Here is a 17597-nt window from a genome sequence, read left to right as displayed (position 1 = left end):
GCGGGAAAGGCGCCGGGCCCTGAGGGGGCCTCAGAGAAATGGCGGCGGGCAGGGCCCGGCGAGCAGGAGGGGTCCGCGCCTCAGGCCTGGCGGATTTCTCGGGCCTGAGCCCGGTAGTAGGTTAATCAGCGACTCTGACACGGGAATTGCCTTAACTCTGCCCCCCAAGGAGACGGGCTGTCTCACAACCACCTTCCTGACCGACCCCCTTCTTGGCTGCTAGTACGGCACGGCTCCTTCCCTGAAGATAACTGAACAGAGTCTTCGTGGAAGACTGATCAGTTATCAGTTCGATCAATTATCAGTTTGATAATCGATCAAAGTCTTGATAAAGCAGCGTTCTTCAGAAATGCCTGCCAGCTGCAAGGCTCTGGTAATTGCTATCTGCCAAAAGCAGACAAAACAGCTTTATTCTTGTTAAATCCATACTATTTTTTTTTTTTTTTTAAAAAGAGTCTGTAATCAGTCACACACATGCAGCACTCCGTAGCGCTCTCACCAGCAGTTCACTGAAGTGCAAAAAATTGGAGTAGAGCCTTATTACCAGAAATAATACTGTCCTTTTGTGGAAGAAAATGCATCTATAAAACCCTGGTTTATGCTCCTGGAGCTCACCGAGTACAAGAGTTATCAAGTTATCAACCAGTATCAAATGCCAGGTGACCATTCACGGGTATATTCAGCTGCAGGTCACTAATTAGGAGCAAGTACAGAGCTGGGCTCCGTGTCAAGAGAACAACTGTACGGCAGCACTGCATGAAAAAGGGGAAAAAAAAGCTCCTGATGCATAGGAGGATGCTGTGAGGGCACAGCTTTGAGTTTATAACGCTTTGAATGTTGTGTTAGGAGAGCAAGAGAGGTGGAGCGACATCAGCAGTATGGAATATCCCAGCCCCTGAAGCTGATGCAGTTACTCTGCACAACTTCCCCCTTGTGAACACCACTCCGAAGGAAGAAATGCTCACAGCTGGTAGCAAAGAGAAGGCATGTGAGAGCCGTTAGGGTAGATGGAGTGCTAAGGTTCACGTCACAGCTCGAGGAAGCTGTAGTATTACCTATATTCACAAAGAAAAAAAAAAAAAAATAAAATCTGCCTCTATTGGGATTACACCAGGAGCAGTTAGTCTTTCATACCAGAGAAGACCCCAAGAGCCTTTCTGAAGCAGCTTGGCCCTCTCCATACTCAAGTCCCACCCCATATGTCTCTTAGAAAACTTTTTTTTTTTTTGTGGTAAATGCATGTTTTCCTTCTGGAAATACTTTCCCTCATTGCATTGCTATTGCTGTCACATATAACATTTCAAAGCAGCCCAAAATAAATAATGTGCAAGTCATTTTGTGGTGTAGAGTAAGCCAGACAATAACCATAAATAATAAATAACTTTATTAAAGAATTAGTTTCAGATGTTTCTACATAGAACAGTTTCTTTTGCATTACATTTTAAAACATTGTTTTGCATAACAAAGTAATCTGTAATGAATATTAGCCTCTTTCCACTGTAATTTTAAAACTATAGTATGTAGTTGGGTTTATTACATGTATGTATCATGGGTTTTTATCTCAGTAAAGCATAGATGAAAATCTAAGTTGTCAGATGACTACTATTTCCTGTTAAATAGCAGTGTCTCTCAAAAGATTTCTGGTTACAACACAAAACACTCTTCTGATACTTATTACTGGGAAATTTAAGTGACATACCTAGAAAATGTCCATGGCCTTATATTCTCAATGACATTTATTGCAAAATTAATGTTGTCTTCAGGGTATGGAAGATCAGGCCCTGGAGTTGTGCTTTCTAAGGAGGGTAGAAGCATCCCTCAGTCTGAGGGTTCTGGCAGACCTCCCTGGGCAAGCCTGGCTCTGGTATCTCAGAGATTCAGCCTGTCCTGTCAGCAGTTGCTACCCCCTTACCACCCACTTACTCACAGCTCTCTTACTGCTCCTCCTAGAATGGCTCGAGAGCAGAAACCACTAGTCTTTGCTCTAATAGAGATCACCACTGCACTAAACAAGCAAAACCCCAGTTGTCTTTCCCTTGTCAGAGCTCAACAAAAGTACTTTTGATTAATTTTGCACATTAATAAACAGAATTAAATAATCTGGGGAAATCTACAGAAAGATACAATTTAAAGGCCTTTTTAGCCAAAGAAATCTTAAACCTATTTTCTTTTATCATATAAATAGTGACTTTAAGGCTACACTTAATGTTTTAGCCTTAATATATGCTATAGTGCTAATGTTGTAACATCTACACAAAATATTTATGCTACGAGATGGGGACCCATTCTGTGTAACAAACCAGGACACAAAGTCAACACTTCAAATACAAAGACCCTTCCTGTTCTCAGTCCCACAGCTGGCTTTCCTCTGCAACATCAGACTCCTGAACCAAACAATGAACAACAACAACAACAACGGGGATGAACGTTTCATTTCAGATTATTCTACATCCACTACAACAGAACACACAAGACGACAAACACATCTCAGCTGAGGGGGAACATGGTTTGGTGTCTGCAGAGCTCTTTTAGCTTTTTAGGACAGAAGAAATGGTGTAATCATTCGTTATCCAGTCAAACTACTGCCTACTCAACCAATTTCTCCCACATATTTTTCTGATTACTGATAGTTACAGCTGAGTTTGAGGACACAGGGGTATTATTACAGAAAAAGCTACTACAGAGAACCTTCCAAGAATGAAAAATAATGGGCCATCTCCAAAGTAAATATACAAAGGATCAGAAATACAAGACCGACAGTCTAAGCACAGAAAATGAGATGCAAGCACAGCTTATGAACATAAGAACGCTGAGAAACTCAAATTTAAAGTATTTGACATCTTAGTATTTCCTTTCACTTTCCTTCACGTTAAATCAAGGTGAATCGTGGGTTTCTATAACAATTTACAGTATGATTTTAGATATATATTTATATCTATATATAGATAGATAGATATATATATATATATATATAGTGGCTACAGCGTATTCAAATTGCTATTACCTGCTCTATCATCTAGAACATTAATTATTTCAGTCACACAAAGTAAAAAGAGAATTTACTTTCTGTGCAAGTTATAGTGTGGGAAAAAAAGTAGTTGCATTGCCAGGCTTAAAAGTCTGAGACTGGTGCTGTTGTAGCAGAAAAATTTTGCAAATCAAAGTTGTTTTGTTTTTTTTTAAACAGAATTAGTGATGATCCATTAAAGTGCTCTTAAGTGGGAAGTTGTTGGGTTTTTTTTGTTAAATTTACTGAAACTAGACAGTTTAGCCAAGGATGTGAAGTTTTGAAGAACATTCAGTTGTCAAAAGATCTGAGTAGCAAGGCACGCTAATACTTAGTAAAACAAAAAACAGAGATTGGTCATAGATACGTGTATACTTATATGAACATAAGCAACGCAGCACCGTTATCTTCTCTGAAGAAACTCCATTCAAACAGAGAATGGAAGCAATTTATTTTTTGCTGCTTTTGATGGGAACATGTGTTCCTTTCACATTGAGATTCTCCGAAGAAACTCTGGGCTCCCTGGAACCCGCAACTGCAAGTGGCTTCTCCCTGAAACAAACAACAAACGGGACGTGAGGGTGGGGGGAGTATAAATTTTGTTAATTATTTATGTGGAGGTATAGTTATTTTAGTTGTAAGGCAGAGTTGACTCTCCCTCCAAAACTACTTCTGTGGTGGTAACAATAGATGGAACTGTTTCCTCATCCTGCACCCTCGAGAAGAATGAACCAGCTTAGTTTGAAAAACGAAATGGAAGGTAAAGTACTTTCTGTAAAAAACCTCTAGAACTGAAGAGGTGCCGGAGGGAAAGCGCTCTCTGTAGTTTACAGCCGAGGAGCATTCCCCTTCTGTAGCATTCCCTACCAAACGCACAACTGATAAAGGCATCACAACCTCCCCCAGCACGATCTCAACAGGAGAGGAAAAAAAATACTTGAAGCTTGGCAGAGAGCAGCCTATGCCAGGATGCTCCTGCATTTACAGGTAAAGTCCTCGCTCCTGAATTTAAGATCAGAAGAGATCTCATTTGAAACCTAACCCTGAAGAGAGGGGTGTCTGTCTCCAACTATATGGAAGGTGTCTTTCCTTTCACCCAAGAGAACAGATCAACCTAGCCCTTAATCAGGATTATTCCTTAAAGCAACTAACCCAGTTTAATGGCCGTGGGGGCGGCTACAACATTTGTACACAGTTGAACTAAGAGAACTGGCATATTCCTCTAGAAGAGCACTCACCAGTTTAGCCTATCAATTCATTAATTTTCAAAGTCAAAATTCCTAAATTTCTTCAAAAATTAGTAAACAAAATACCACCTTACACTCTTCATTGTGGCATCATGAGGAGAGGAGGGGTTAAACCATGCTATTTCTCCTCAGACTGCCAGTAAGCATTGTTTGTTCATGAACAGATTGCTTCCGAATTGAGTTTTCATTCTGCTGCTTGTATTTCCTTATTCTGGTAAGAAACTCTTTTTACCTTCTTAATCCACCTTCCCTGGGTATGTGATGAGTACTTCTGTATTTCGGGGCTTCTAAAGTGTACCTAGTTCTTGCTGGCTTGAACTTCATAATCTCTTTCTGCCACTCTTCATCAAAGGTTTGGGCCTCAGCTGAAAAACAGTTAAAAGTTTACTTGTTAATATATGCAAACAGGATGGGAAAACACACGGAATGAAAATCAGGATTTTCTGAGCAGTCTTTTTTAAACTTGCGGTCTGCAAACTATTTCTAGGGGATCTGTAAAAGGCAACTAAAAGCTTACTGCTTACGTTTGGAAAAACCAAAATAAATTAAAAAATCTGGAAGTCACCGTGTTGTAAAACATGTTAACCACACATCTCAAATACGTATGGCATGTTAGCCACGAACAGTGAAGTTCTGTTAAAAGTTTTTTTGAAACCATCAAATATCGTTAAAAGTACTTTCAAATATGAGCAGCTATTGCATGAACAGTGCCAAATGCATTGTAGTATTTTCAAGTCTGACGGGCTACTTTAACTGAAGTTGTCCAAATTTATATCAACTAAGGCAACTTCATTTGCAGACTTCCAGACTGAAAAACAGTCCCTTTTAAGCTGGAACATCACAATCTTTACGTGAAACAGTGTAAAGCCCATGAGAGAACTGCATCAAAGTACATACTTTCATCCAGGTTAATGAATTCTTGGTTCATTTCTTCATCACCAGTCTTGCTGTTCTTTGATTTTTTAATGACGTGAGCACGATCATGAATATGATGACCAATAGCCATTTTTTCCAGTCCACTTTCAGAATCCTTAAGTGCTTTTCTTGTCTCCTTAACCTGTACAAAAAAAAAGGGAAGTGTCCTTCAACCAAAAAAATAAAGTTAGAAAAGTTTAAAAAAAAAAAAAAAAAAGACACCACCATTTTTTTTCCCCTGAAAGTTTTATATCTATCTTTTGAAAAGGTTAAGTTTTATGGGCTTTTCCAGTTGTCTCATTTACCCTATTGGCTGAAAATACACCAACAATGCACAGATCAAGTCTATTTTCTTTTTTGCCAACAGACAAAAAGATTAAACAAGAACACCTAAAGCTTCTTAGGTAACTTATACGCTGGATCTTAATTGTGGAGGGAAAAAAAAGCCTAGTCTAAATATACTACATGCAGACAAGTCTTCAACATTCTCCTTAACAACAGGACGAGTAACACCCGATGCCAATATTCCCAGCACGAAGGGACAAATAATTACTAAGTTGTCATGTTGACTGGCTTGAAACCCAGGCAACCACTTATCACTGTGTTCATAGGTATATTCTTAGAACCTTTCTGATAACTGAGTGTCTGCTTGAGCTTGAACATATCCCACAGCCAATCATGCTCAATGGCCTTTACCGCTCGCATATAGTCTTTCATGAACCTTGCTTCAGGGTTCAAATTCAAATTCAAATTTCTTAGCAGAATTAGATGCAACAGCTGCAAGGAAGTCAATGAAAGGGCATCTTCACCCACAGCGTTACGTAAGCATTTAAAAGCGCTTGAGTAAAGGGGTTTGCATAGGCAGACCTGCCTCCTGCTATCTTGTATTTTAGACAGAATTTTAAACGTACAAGAGGAGGATTAATTATAGCGAAGAGAAAGACATTGGAGGCCGTCTTGAAGAATCAGCTGTTCTGGCACTCAATTTTTCCAGTCTTTGATAGGTGTACAATTTATTTAGAGGTATATTTAGAAGCACACAAATTACAAGGAAGAAAACTGCACTTTAGCTTAGAAAGCCTTTAATAGAGAGCAATATTTAAACAGACATATATTTTCCTAAATTATAAGAGTAACTGTCTCCAATAAAAGGAACCTGAAGGAAACTGGTTTGGTATAGATGAACTTAAATTCTGATAATTACATATCACCTTTTTGCTGCATCTCAGGACTACTTACACCTCCTGGAGCTGTGCGTGTCTGAGCTGAAGCCTGGAAAACTTTTGGTGGTTCATCCCCTATTTTGGAGTATGTCATCACAGAGGAGGAGCTGAACGTGTGCGCGTCTGGATGGACGGACAGGTCATCCTGCAAGCAACATACATTTCTTTTATTAGTAAAAGTTTAAGCTTGTGGATAATAGGTACTTCTTACATTCTGAGGCTGTCTTATTATGAAAAAGAATACCCCTCTGAAAATTTAACCCTCGGTCCTGGCACCATACACGTGGCCTGTTGGGAAGAGACCTTGGCATTTGATATCCCCAGCCTTGTCTGGCCACAGGTCTCCCCACACCAGGAAACACAACGACAAATAAAAACCATGGGCAGCAATAAGCAACTGCTCAAATGTTTGCCCTGGCACAGTTTAGTAATGAAGATAAAAACCTATAACATCAGTCTTGCCACATACAACATATAATAAGGTGTGTGAGAGTTCAGGTGAAACAGGACTTGAGCAACAAGGGTTACAAGCCATTTTACAAGGCCAACAAACCACCGTAAATATACTCAGCAACACTTAACAGGTGTTATCTTCAAAGACTGTGAAGAAGAAAGCAGCAGCATTGCAAATCAAAAATCAGAGGAAGGTCTAATTACAGGGTGGCATTTAGGTGTTAGTGGGTTTGTCGTTTTTAAGCGTGTGGTAACACTTTAAACTGCTCCTTCACTTGAGGTGTCAGCTCTGGCAACAGCCAGACAGCAGATAACTTAGAGCAGTTCTAACCCCTAGAGAATCAAGCATACATTTAAAGTACTGTTGTTTGCAAATAATCAGTGACAGCACAGAGAATTATGACCATGATACAGTCTGGAAGAAGAAAAAAAAAAAAAAAAAAATATATTCTTACTATCTGCTTAAGACTAGGAACATTTTTCTTGGCAGGACTTTGAGTAAACATGCCATTCTCCAATACAACTAATTTTACAATAAATTTTTTGAAACTTACAAATTTCCTTTGCATTTCCAGCATGCTGTTTCTCATATTTGACATCATCCTGTCCATCGCAAAAAAAGGCTCCCCAAAATCCGCATCCTGCTAGAAGAAAAGACGTCAAGATTAAAACACAGTCTCCTGACTCCTCAAGTGCTGCAGCTGTTTTTCACATGCATTTTTAGTGCAAATCAGGCCATCAAAAAGGTTCTCACAGACTGCCATTCACAGACGTAGACAAGCCAAAATGCATCTTTTCAAATGAAAAACAAAGCTAGCACAGAGAGCTTGATTGCCAAGTTGGAGATGCTAGAAAGAGAGAAGTGAAAGATTTGACGCTCAAATGTCAAAATAAGCTCACATTGCAGCCAATTTACAAGAACTATTTTCACACACCTTCTAACCTATTTCTGCTGTAACAAGTACTACATGACCCTCCACGCCTCATAATCTATGGAAGATCAAATTATCTCTATTACATAAATCCCTTAATGCCTATGGAATCACACTGAAAATGCCTCCCAGCAGACACAGCTCTTTGCAAAAGGAGTGTACATTACTCAGAAAAGGGCAGCGTGGAAAAATCAGAGAAACATAAATTGGTATTTTAATGGCAGCTTAATTATTCGATGCTACAGATGCATCCAACAAACCATTCATTTGTTATTTTTACGTGAAAGCAGAAGATCCACTGTCGTACAAAGGACAGGTTGACATGCACAGAGTTTTATTAGTAGGATGCATAGCTGATGGCATATACTGACCACGCTGATGAAAGCTACCTCTGGAACAAAACCAAACCAAAACAAAAAAAAATAGAGAGGGAGGGAGATGGAGCATGGTAGTTAAGAGCGAGCACCGCAGGCTGCTCGGTGAGCTGGTAGATACCCACACTTTTCACTGCTTCCCCGGACAGCCACTGTGCCCCCACCACCACGCTCTGGTCTGCAGGTACCAGGAGCAGGGAAAACAGTTCCCAGGGGCTCCACCCAACCCAGCAGCTTTGGGAAGAGGCCGTGAACCACCTGGATGCTCATTCCAACAGCACACACCCCACGTTCCTCCAACTACTGGAAACACCTAAAGAAATTCATTTAAATAGCTACGAATTTAAAGGTTTAAAAATAAAAAAACGGCAGTTGAAGCACAAAAAGTCAAATTGAGGCATAGAAAACCTTCAATTTGTTTCTTGAGTAGCCAGAAATCTGAATCCTTAAGGGCTATTCAAAACCTCTGCACATTATAGACAATTTAGGGCACCAAATCATCACAAATGTCAGTAACTCCAGAAAACTGCCTTCTACAGTCAGAAATCTGGACGTTGACCGGTGACATTACACAGGAATGAGCTGCACCTATGGAATTACATGCCATAGATTGGGGCAGGGGGAGTAAAACCATAGCCTGGGCAGTTAATAGCAAAATATCTTTGATTAGCTAATACAGTTTGCATACAACAAGTTGCCAATTTGTGCCTCTGGAAGAGATAATTAAACAAGTAATAATTTGGGATCGGACAGTTAAAAGACCTGTGCTTATTTTTATCTGCTCTGCAAGTGAGAGCTGCTCTCTAAGCTACTGGTTTTCAAACTGAGGACTCCTTAAAGCCTTCCAAAGGAAGCAAAAAGCTCCATTAGGTCACAAATAATAAACTTGGTTTTCCTCAGTTTTCACAGATCTTTCAAGATATTCCAGACCCCCAAACTACAGCTTAAAACCATTCCAAGGCCAGTTCCAGTGGAAATTCTGTCTCAGCTGTGACCAGCACTACAGGTCTTGCTGGCAATCACAAGATACACACACTCCAAGCTACTGGTGTCCGACTACAGGCAGCACTGAAAATTGGGGGGAGGTCTCTCCAGGGATTATTTCGTCTCTTCAAAGATTATTTCATTCCTATCCATCAGAGATCAAGAACTAACAGATACATCACTGAGTAGAAAAGCCAGCTGCTCTGTAGTAACTTTTCCAATCATGGTAGCAGTGTATTTGGTGTACCCTAGCATTTATTAAGAAAAAAAATAATATTTCTTGAATTATATTGTTCCATATAACTAAACACCAACAGAAGCAGTTTGCAAGCACACTGAGACTAGCCTTAGTCCATGCTTTAGCTATGCAGCCAGTATACACATACTAGCAAGAGCTACAAGGACTTTTGCTCCTGGGATACTAACCACTCTACCAAAGCCTGCAAAGGGCATGAGAGCACAGCTTGTGGCCTGGAAGAAAAAGGTTATTATACCTGTTATCAGACCCAGCAGAAGTAACTTTCATATACAGCAGGTGATATTAAACATTTCCCATCAAATAAAAACAGTCACTCGAGGGGATCTTGGTAATTTATAGTGTGCTACGACAGTATAATATGAGGTTGTCTCTGGGTATATAGAAGTAATATATTTATACTAATGATATTGGGAAGCGATAGCTGTCACCACATTTAATAAGGCGTATTCATACATATGGACTAGAAGCACTTAAAAGCTAGAAGTTGAGAAACACTTGTATACCGGAGAAGTTTTTGTACTAAAATTATTTAAACCATGGCACAGCGCTTCAGAGATCACCCACTTCTCTGAAAACACGTCATTCTTCTCGTGCCACAGAATGCCTTCGCTGGAAGTTGATTAAAATCAATAAATCAATAGTCCCTTTAATGTAAATTTACGTAATTAAGTTTCAGAAGGCTGGCATACAATTTTAGAGCTTAAAAAAATTAAGTGATGAGGCCGACCTGTTCACAAGTACTCATTATGTATTACAAGAGATTAACGTAACTATAAAAAGGTATTTCTCCAAAATATCCATAACCCCCCTTGTGATAATCAAAATGAAGTCTAACTTGTCAGCAGTTTCAAAGGTCACTGCAAAGAAGTTCTAGGTAAATCTATCATCATATACAGAACCACCCGACGACAAATCCCCCCCTTGAGCAAATTATATTCTTCCGCAGTTGTATAAATAGATGTAGCTATAAACACTGGCAAATACAGTTCCTGTTTGACCAACTGATATTGAATGTCCCTATATGACAGGGCAATGAGATGCTGGAAAACACACTGATGTTTCCAGGAAACTAAGATTGGAGAGTTATATAAAAGACGACCTAAAGAAAGACTGTTAGACAGAAGTCCCAAACACTTTACAAGAAGTACAAAAGGAAGGAATTGCTCAATTCTCGAACACTTTTATGAACTCTTTCAGATTGCAGTTCTGTCTAAATGCAGTGATGGGAAAAAATATATATATCAAGTGCAAAAGGACATCCTCAGAAATAATCAAGTTTTAGTCTTATAAAACGAAGAGTTTATGAACCTTGTAATACATACTAAAAGCTGTCAGTTGCCTAATACATAGGACAATCAGATATCCAACCCAAACAACACCATCCCTTAAGATGTTTTACCCCATTCCTCCTGCTCACATCCTTTCCTCCTCCTTCCCTCCCTCCAAGAGGCTAAAAACTGACACTGCAAGCCTGCTTCAGAATGGAAAAGTGTTTTCAAATGTGAGGACTGTATTGCTGCACACTCAGTTGCTGCAAAAAAATTTTGTTCCTTGTAAAGCAGTTTTAGGCATAGCTACAGTTAAACACAGAATTACAGTACCAGTGAGCAATATGGGTGATTCTAACAAGGTGTATTTTACATGGTAGTAAAGATACCCACCTCTTCCTACATCAAAATCTAACTGTTTTAAGTGTTTGAATCATTTCTGGAGGGAAACCAGTTTGAGACTACTATAAGGCTCATGTAATCAGTGCTGAGTCTTCTGTGACACCTGACAACTCTTAGGTGAAACGTGAGGAACATCAGAAGATACTGGAAAGATTTTTAGCAGGTGTGGAATTCTTTTGTGCTTATCAAAATAACACAGTGCTCTTGTACCTTTAACTTCTTCCCATAACCACAGAGAAAGGTCTTCTGTGCCTCACGTTCATCCCTCCCTGCCAAGAACAAGGGACACAACCCCCTAAGCTATGCGGGTAAGGTCTGAAATGTTCTTTTTTGCAAGGAAAAAGAAGTCTGGTCTGGTTTTAGGCATCTACTGAACCAAGGCCTAAGAGTCTGCTTCAGCAGAGGAAAGATCATGCCCTAATTAGATCCAGCAGCATCTATATTTGAACCTAACTGGCAGCGTACGAGCACGGAGGAAAGAATCTGACAGTTACCCTTTTGACTTGTAGGTGACAGTCTGTGTTTCAGCTCTGTTTATGAGGCTCTATCTAGGTTTGAACAACCACCACCAAAACTGGCCGAGTTCCACAAGCCCTTGTCATCTCTCTTGTCTTCCAACTGTTTTTTAAAATCAAATGCAATTCATTAGAGATCATTCGGCTGCAAAATATTTAGCCTGGTGGAGGGAAAGGAACCAACTTCAAATGGATATCCTTTCTAAATACGGCAATTAAATGAGGTTTAGCTACAGAAACCTAAGATCTAATTGTCCTGCACGCCCAAAAAATTGAAAAGATACTTTATATAAAACATAAATCGTTGCCAACTTCTCAGTTTCAGGTGGCAATTTACAGAATGACTAGGCTTCGTATCGATTTCCCTAATCTTTAAATTTTTAGTCTGATATCTAAAGGGAACATTAAGCATCAGCCCAAACACAGAACATAAAGCCTTTATTCACAGTTGAAGCAGGGTTTAAAAGATCTCTGTAGGTACTGTTTAGGTGGCTGAAACAGAGGTTTGTGTTAAATCAAACCAACATAAATAATGAGACACATGATACTCAAGTGAAGATAATAAAGTACCTTGGTGTGTTTCTAAGTAAAGTTAGCATGAAAAGGAAATAAGTGTTCAGAGAAGGCTCTATCATTGGGCATTTTTAATGCCTTTCTGTAATGGAAATACAGTATTTATTAAACCACGCATTTGATAAATAGGTTTCCTTAAATATTGTATATTCAATGTTCAATAACAGACAGACTTGCTACTAGTCCTAACAGAAGTTTGTCAGCGTTAAGGGTAATTAAGGAACCGAGAGAGATATTATTCACATTTTACTCAGCCATGAAACAGTCTGAGCAGGGTTACGATAGCTGAGCCAGGCCTCTATTTCCACTGGACCAAACTGAACAGAAGTGGAAACGTGAAGCCAACTATATTACTAATAAATGTAAATTCCGTGTAGTAATCCTTTGAGATTAAGAAAATACTTACTCTGCGATTTCCTCTTAGAGCAACCTGAGAGTCCTGGCGTGCTCTTCGATCCACTGTTCTCTCCCCACCATCTGTTATACTGAGAAATGGATCTCGTCCAAAAGGATCAGAAAAGCTTCTCATCATCTGCCGCATATACTCATGGTGTGCAGCAAAAGGATCGCTGAAAGAGAGAGATTTCGCACAGAAAGTCATTGGGGTTTATTCCGAGTTACATAACACGGCTCTGAAATTTTTAAAATCATTCCATGTGGTTCTTTTCGCAAATTCTTTTAACAGGACACAACTGGGCAATCTCCTGTTCCTCTCAAACTCTCACTTCTTTCACTTTTCTTCCCAACTCTGAAGCTGGTTGGGTGTTTTGGTCTTTTTGTCTTCTCAGCTGCTCTTGGGGTGTCTGTATTGCTTCTTCTCTTTCCTCATCTTTTCCAGAAACATTCCATCCTTTGCAGCCATCTTTCACTCCAGCCTATGCTTACCATCTGCCAGGAACTATAAAGCTGACCTATATTTTACTCACCACTACTTCTATCTCCAACCCCTAATATCAAATGGATTATTTTTTTCCTCTCCTTTTTCCACTTCCATTGTCTAAAGCTTAGCACAGTACTACTTGCTGATTCACTGTGTCCCACTAGATTTTGCCCCCCTCAATTTATTTTCATCCTCCTTGACCCACACGTTCAGAAATGTATACTAACCTCTAAATTCCAGCCAGCTCCAGCTCCTTTACTTTAGTCCCCCACATCTTTGCCTTCCCTTTCCTCCCCCTCCACAAATCGTTTTCTTACATCCCTTTGCTTAGGAAGAACAGAGCATTACTGGCTTTTTGCTTTCCTGTTGCTTTCCCTCCTCTCCTCTTTCTAAACACTCAACCTCTGTTTCCAAAAACCTACAGAACCCCACCAGTAATCCCAAAGCTTGGCTCGCAGGTAAAACATTGCTCAAGTTGTTCTCCCTTAGTACTCAATTTATTGCGTTCTCCAACTTGGACAAGAACTAAATATTTCTGAGGCCAAAAGAGGAGCTAAATACGATTTTGTCAGAAGGACAATATAGAATCAGAATTGCTGCCTGGGGTCCAAGGCTATTATTACTTCATACAGAAAACGTGCTTCATTTCCTCCCTTCATCTCCAGTCTCATTTTCCCCTTTGCTATTCCACTGAAAGCCACTTTTATTAATGTTAAGAGTCATTTCCCAAGTATGTTTACTTAGATTTAATAGCACCTCATCTTCCTTCCTATCAATTTCCTGGCACTCCCCAGACACCTCACACCCTCATTCTCTCCAGGGCACTGCAACCTTTCCCATCACATCTCATGCCTCCATGAAGAAAAGCTTCAGGATGCTCCTCTGACTCCAACACCCAACCAGCTCTTAAAAGTCTCCTGAACAGCTTTTCTATTCTCCCCACCCCTTATCTCCAGTCCCACGAAAATGAGTTTCCACACCACGCGGCCACTTTGATCTCTTTGCTTTGTACTTTCTTTGCATGCCAAAGTGTATTTATTTTTATTTTTTTTCCTTTTAAGCGAATAAGTAAGGTTACAAACATAACGCCGGATTAATTTTCAAACAACACTTGACACGATATCCCTTTAAGCCTCGCATGTAACTCACTCCAGCACACCCCAGAAGTAGTTTTACCCCTGTCATTAAGTAGGCCCTAATCTACCCCCTCACATGACTGCTAGCTTTAACTTCAGTCCTCAATGTGATAAGCAGGTTGCACACAGCCAGCGGCCCCTCACCTTTCACAGGATGAAGACCAGATGGAAAAAAGTCACTGCAGAAGCCAAGGCAAGGGAAGCACGCAAGCACCCCCACAGTACATAGGGTACTTCCATAAATCTATTTTGACTCCCCAAAATTCAGATAGGTTTGGTTATCAACACACAAATAAATATGAACTGTATTCCATCAGTTATTTGTGCATAACAAAATTTGTCCCCAGTCCCTTCCAGTTCAAAAGTAGGACACTCCTAAGTTACCTACAACACAGCATAAGGAAAGCAAGATTCCACAGATTTAATGTGAATAAGAAATATTGGTTGAATTTAGCGCGTGTAACACGCTGCAGTACATCTCACCTGACATAAAATAATGCTTCCTACCTTGTGAAATTGTCCTTTTTGCCTTATTCCAGTTTCTCTTGCAACTTCTGGCCTCTCACCCTCCACTACATCTATTTGATTCACATACCTGCATCTAAAACTGTGTTGGTGTTTTGTTTTTGGTTTTTTATTTTTTAAATTAAAGGTCCACGAAACAATTCAGAAATAGAGCTTCGTACTGTCAGACAGAGAAGTAAGATATACAGTGCGGACTGACAGATTTAGGAACAAAAGTAAAGTCCCTCCCAATTCCCCAGGGACATTTCAGGGAGCCATTCATCAAAAGATCTAGTGTAGCCAAGCTTCAAAAGCAGCACTACAATTTTGGTACACTCTGGAGCAGGGCAAAACCAACCTAAAGTCAACAGAGAATCTGGAAGACAAGGCGTCCAAGGAATTAAACCTACCACCTTGACGGCTCTGATGACTGAAACTCAATCTGTCACTACAAAAGGAGTATGTCACCCTCACTATATGTATTAAATAAGTCAAAGGCTCTCCAGTAGAGGATGCAAGATCTTAAATTCTTTGCTCCAATCACAGGTTTTATAGGATGGCAACAAGTGGAGAACCCTGCTTTTAATTACCACCGATGACATCTGACTTAATCTGACCTTTTTTAGGGGGGGTAAAAAGATACTTTTGATGAGACAGTCATGATTTCTGCACACTCTGCACTATTACACCATAAAAAGGGATGGGGAGGAAGGAAAGAAAGGGGATTCTGTAAGGGTTTTGCACACAGAATTCGTGCCCTTCACACATTAAGCACTGTAAGGTATTTCCAAAATTACGTTCTGAATGGAGACAAACGATTTATACATTTGTTGTTAGGCTACTCTGCGGTAACAAAATCTTGTCTAATGAGCAGTTTATCTGACCTTCACCTGACATTCAGGTCTTTGCAGGGATCAATAAAGGGGAAAAAACATGTGCAGCCTCTGAGACTGACAGTCTCAAGTCCATCTGCTGTATGGAGAAAGAGACCTTAAGGCGGCTGATGCTGCTGGCACGTACGCAAGTGAGGCTTTTCACTAAGATGTAGATCACTTCCTACGGTCTTTAAGCTTAAGCTCCCAAGTTTAAGGCTCTGTGTTCCAGCTGAAACCCTTTATGGTGTTCTAGTGAAAGTACAACGTTACTCCTTACTTCAGCGTGTTTCTGGTCAGTCAAAAAACAGTGTCCTAGAACAATAAATTTAGTTTATTATTTTTTAAAACTGTACTTCGTGTGAGTGTTGGCTTTTTTTTTTTTTTCTTTTTCACTTAGGAAGTTATGTAAGCCTGAAGTTGCAGAATCCCGCTGGAGATAACACCTGGAACAATAAAACAAAAGCTGTGTATTGGTAAATTAAAACCAGATGCCAACTGTGCTTGGCAGAGAAGACACAACTCCTGCACCTGTCCAGGCTATGAGGGATGAAGCTCAGCTGGGCCCGGGCAGCACTCTGGCTGACTGACTGGTGCTTCCCCAGGGCAGCTGCTCACAGATGGAGACATTTCTTTTAACCCAGGCACTATTTCCAGTTCAGCAGTCAAAATCTCTCCTTATGAGGCAACAGAAACCCATTATTACAGTATTTTGGAAGCTAATCTTATCTGAAGTAATAAGCTCATTTCCTTAACTATATGCAAAACAGATTTACAAGGACAATGCCAAGAAAATGAACCTCAGTATCAATCTCTCATCTCTTTCACACGCACTCCCTCTGCCTTTTGCAATCTTTTCTTCCCTATAATTTGAAACAGCATCGGTGGCTATAATAAAAATGCACAAATGAAACGAATAAATAATAGGAGAGAAACTGATACCTCAAAGCATGCTACAAATTGCTACAAACAAGCCTTAACTGCCATTATTATTATTTTAATTTCACACAGAGGATTTGCAGAGTGAAGTTTTCTGCATAGTGTATCCTGCATATAACTGAGGAGTTATAATAACGCAGATATTCCTACAAACCAAGCGTCCTCATCCATCTTGTGTGGCTTTAGAAACTATCCCACTGCCAGGGACGTGCTTTTGCAGCTCAGCGGTAGGTTCTTTAAGAGGTACAAATGCAACCTCAGCTAGAATATCCTGTAACTAAGAGATAAAGTCAACAAACCCACATCACAAGGCCTGATGCGTTTCCCTTCCTTGTCCACCCACCGGCGTTACCCCTTATCTTTGCTTGTAATAAAGCTCCACATCTTTAGAAAAAAACTAAAAATCATTCAGGCTCCTCCGAGTTCTCCATTCCCATTCTTACCCACTACAGATTAGTTTCTGATCAAAGACATAAATCAGGGCCAGATAGGTATTTCAGCAGTTTGGGCTGTCCTAGCACTCCAGGGGAGCATTTGCACAACACACTACTTAGATTTAGATTCCAGTGGCAAACTTAAGATTCCCACTGGAAATAAACCAATTTCCGAATTTAACGCGCAGACATGCTCTACCCCAAGCACCACCGGCGTGCTCATGATAGAGACCAAAAAAACCTCCACATTTGCTGAGCTAAAGCACCAGCATCCACTCAGGAAAGCAGCACAAGGAGACAGTTTGCCTTTCACCTGATCTCACACGCAGGTTTGCAGAGTTTTAATGCAAGAACGCCTTGGTGTTATCTTTAGTGTATGCATCGGCGGCAGGAGCTCAGAAAGTCTACAGGAAAAAAGAACTAATAAAAGGAGAAGAGCTAGAACATCTAGCAACTGCCAACTTTAAGAAACTGAAGGGAAAAAAAAAAGTCAACCCAAGGGAGGTGAAGATTTCTTCTCAGTCGATGTCACTATGAAATTATGATTAAGATCTTCCCTGCCAACTTTTTAAGAAACTGAAGAAAAAAGATAATCAAGAAAATCAACCCAGGGGAGGGGAAGATTTCTCCTCTGTCGATGTCACTATGGAATTACGATTAAGCTCTTCCCTGACAACTTT

General features: G+C 40.1%; 1 protein-coding gene across 4 annotated transcripts; it reads right to left on the bottom strand.

The window, feature by feature from the left end:
* Positions 1-2971: 2971 nt before the first annotated feature.
* MLF1 (myeloid leukemia factor 1) lies at positions 2972-12768 on the bottom strand. Of its 4 annotated transcripts, none has more exons than XM_026854674.1 (7): positions 12559-12768; positions 9562-9606; positions 7400-7489; positions 6409-6537; positions 5152-5311; positions 4487-4619; positions 2972-3559 (listed from the first exon to the last, which is right to left on the bottom strand). In XM_026854674.1, the coding sequence occupies exons 1-7, from the start codon at positions 12751-12753 to the stop codon at positions 3457-3459; spliced, it is 855 nt and encodes a 284-aa protein (XP_026710475.1). In that variant the 5' UTR covers positions 12754-12768; the 3' UTR covers positions 2972-3456. The 4 variants fall into 4 exon arrangements, with proteins under 4 accessions (XP_026710475.1, XP_026710476.1, XP_026710478.1 ...); XM_026854675.1 differs by having other exon boundaries at positions 7400-7486; XM_026854677.1 differs by lacking the exon at positions 9562-9606 and having other exon boundaries at positions 7400-7486; positions 12559-12767.
* Between the last annotated feature and the right edge of the window lie 4829 nt (positions 12769-17597).

The sequence above is a fragment of the Athene cunicularia genome, assembly GCF_003259725.1.
Source record: "Athene cunicularia isolate RWA chromosome 9 unlocalized genomic scaffold, athCun1 chr9_part1, whole genome shotgun sequence".
In the NCBI taxonomy this organism is placed as follows: Eukaryota; Metazoa; Chordata; class Aves; order Strigiformes; family Strigidae; genus Athene; species Athene cunicularia.
Note: the sequence above shows the minus strand (reverse complement) of the source record. Positions and strands in the feature narration are given on the sequence as shown.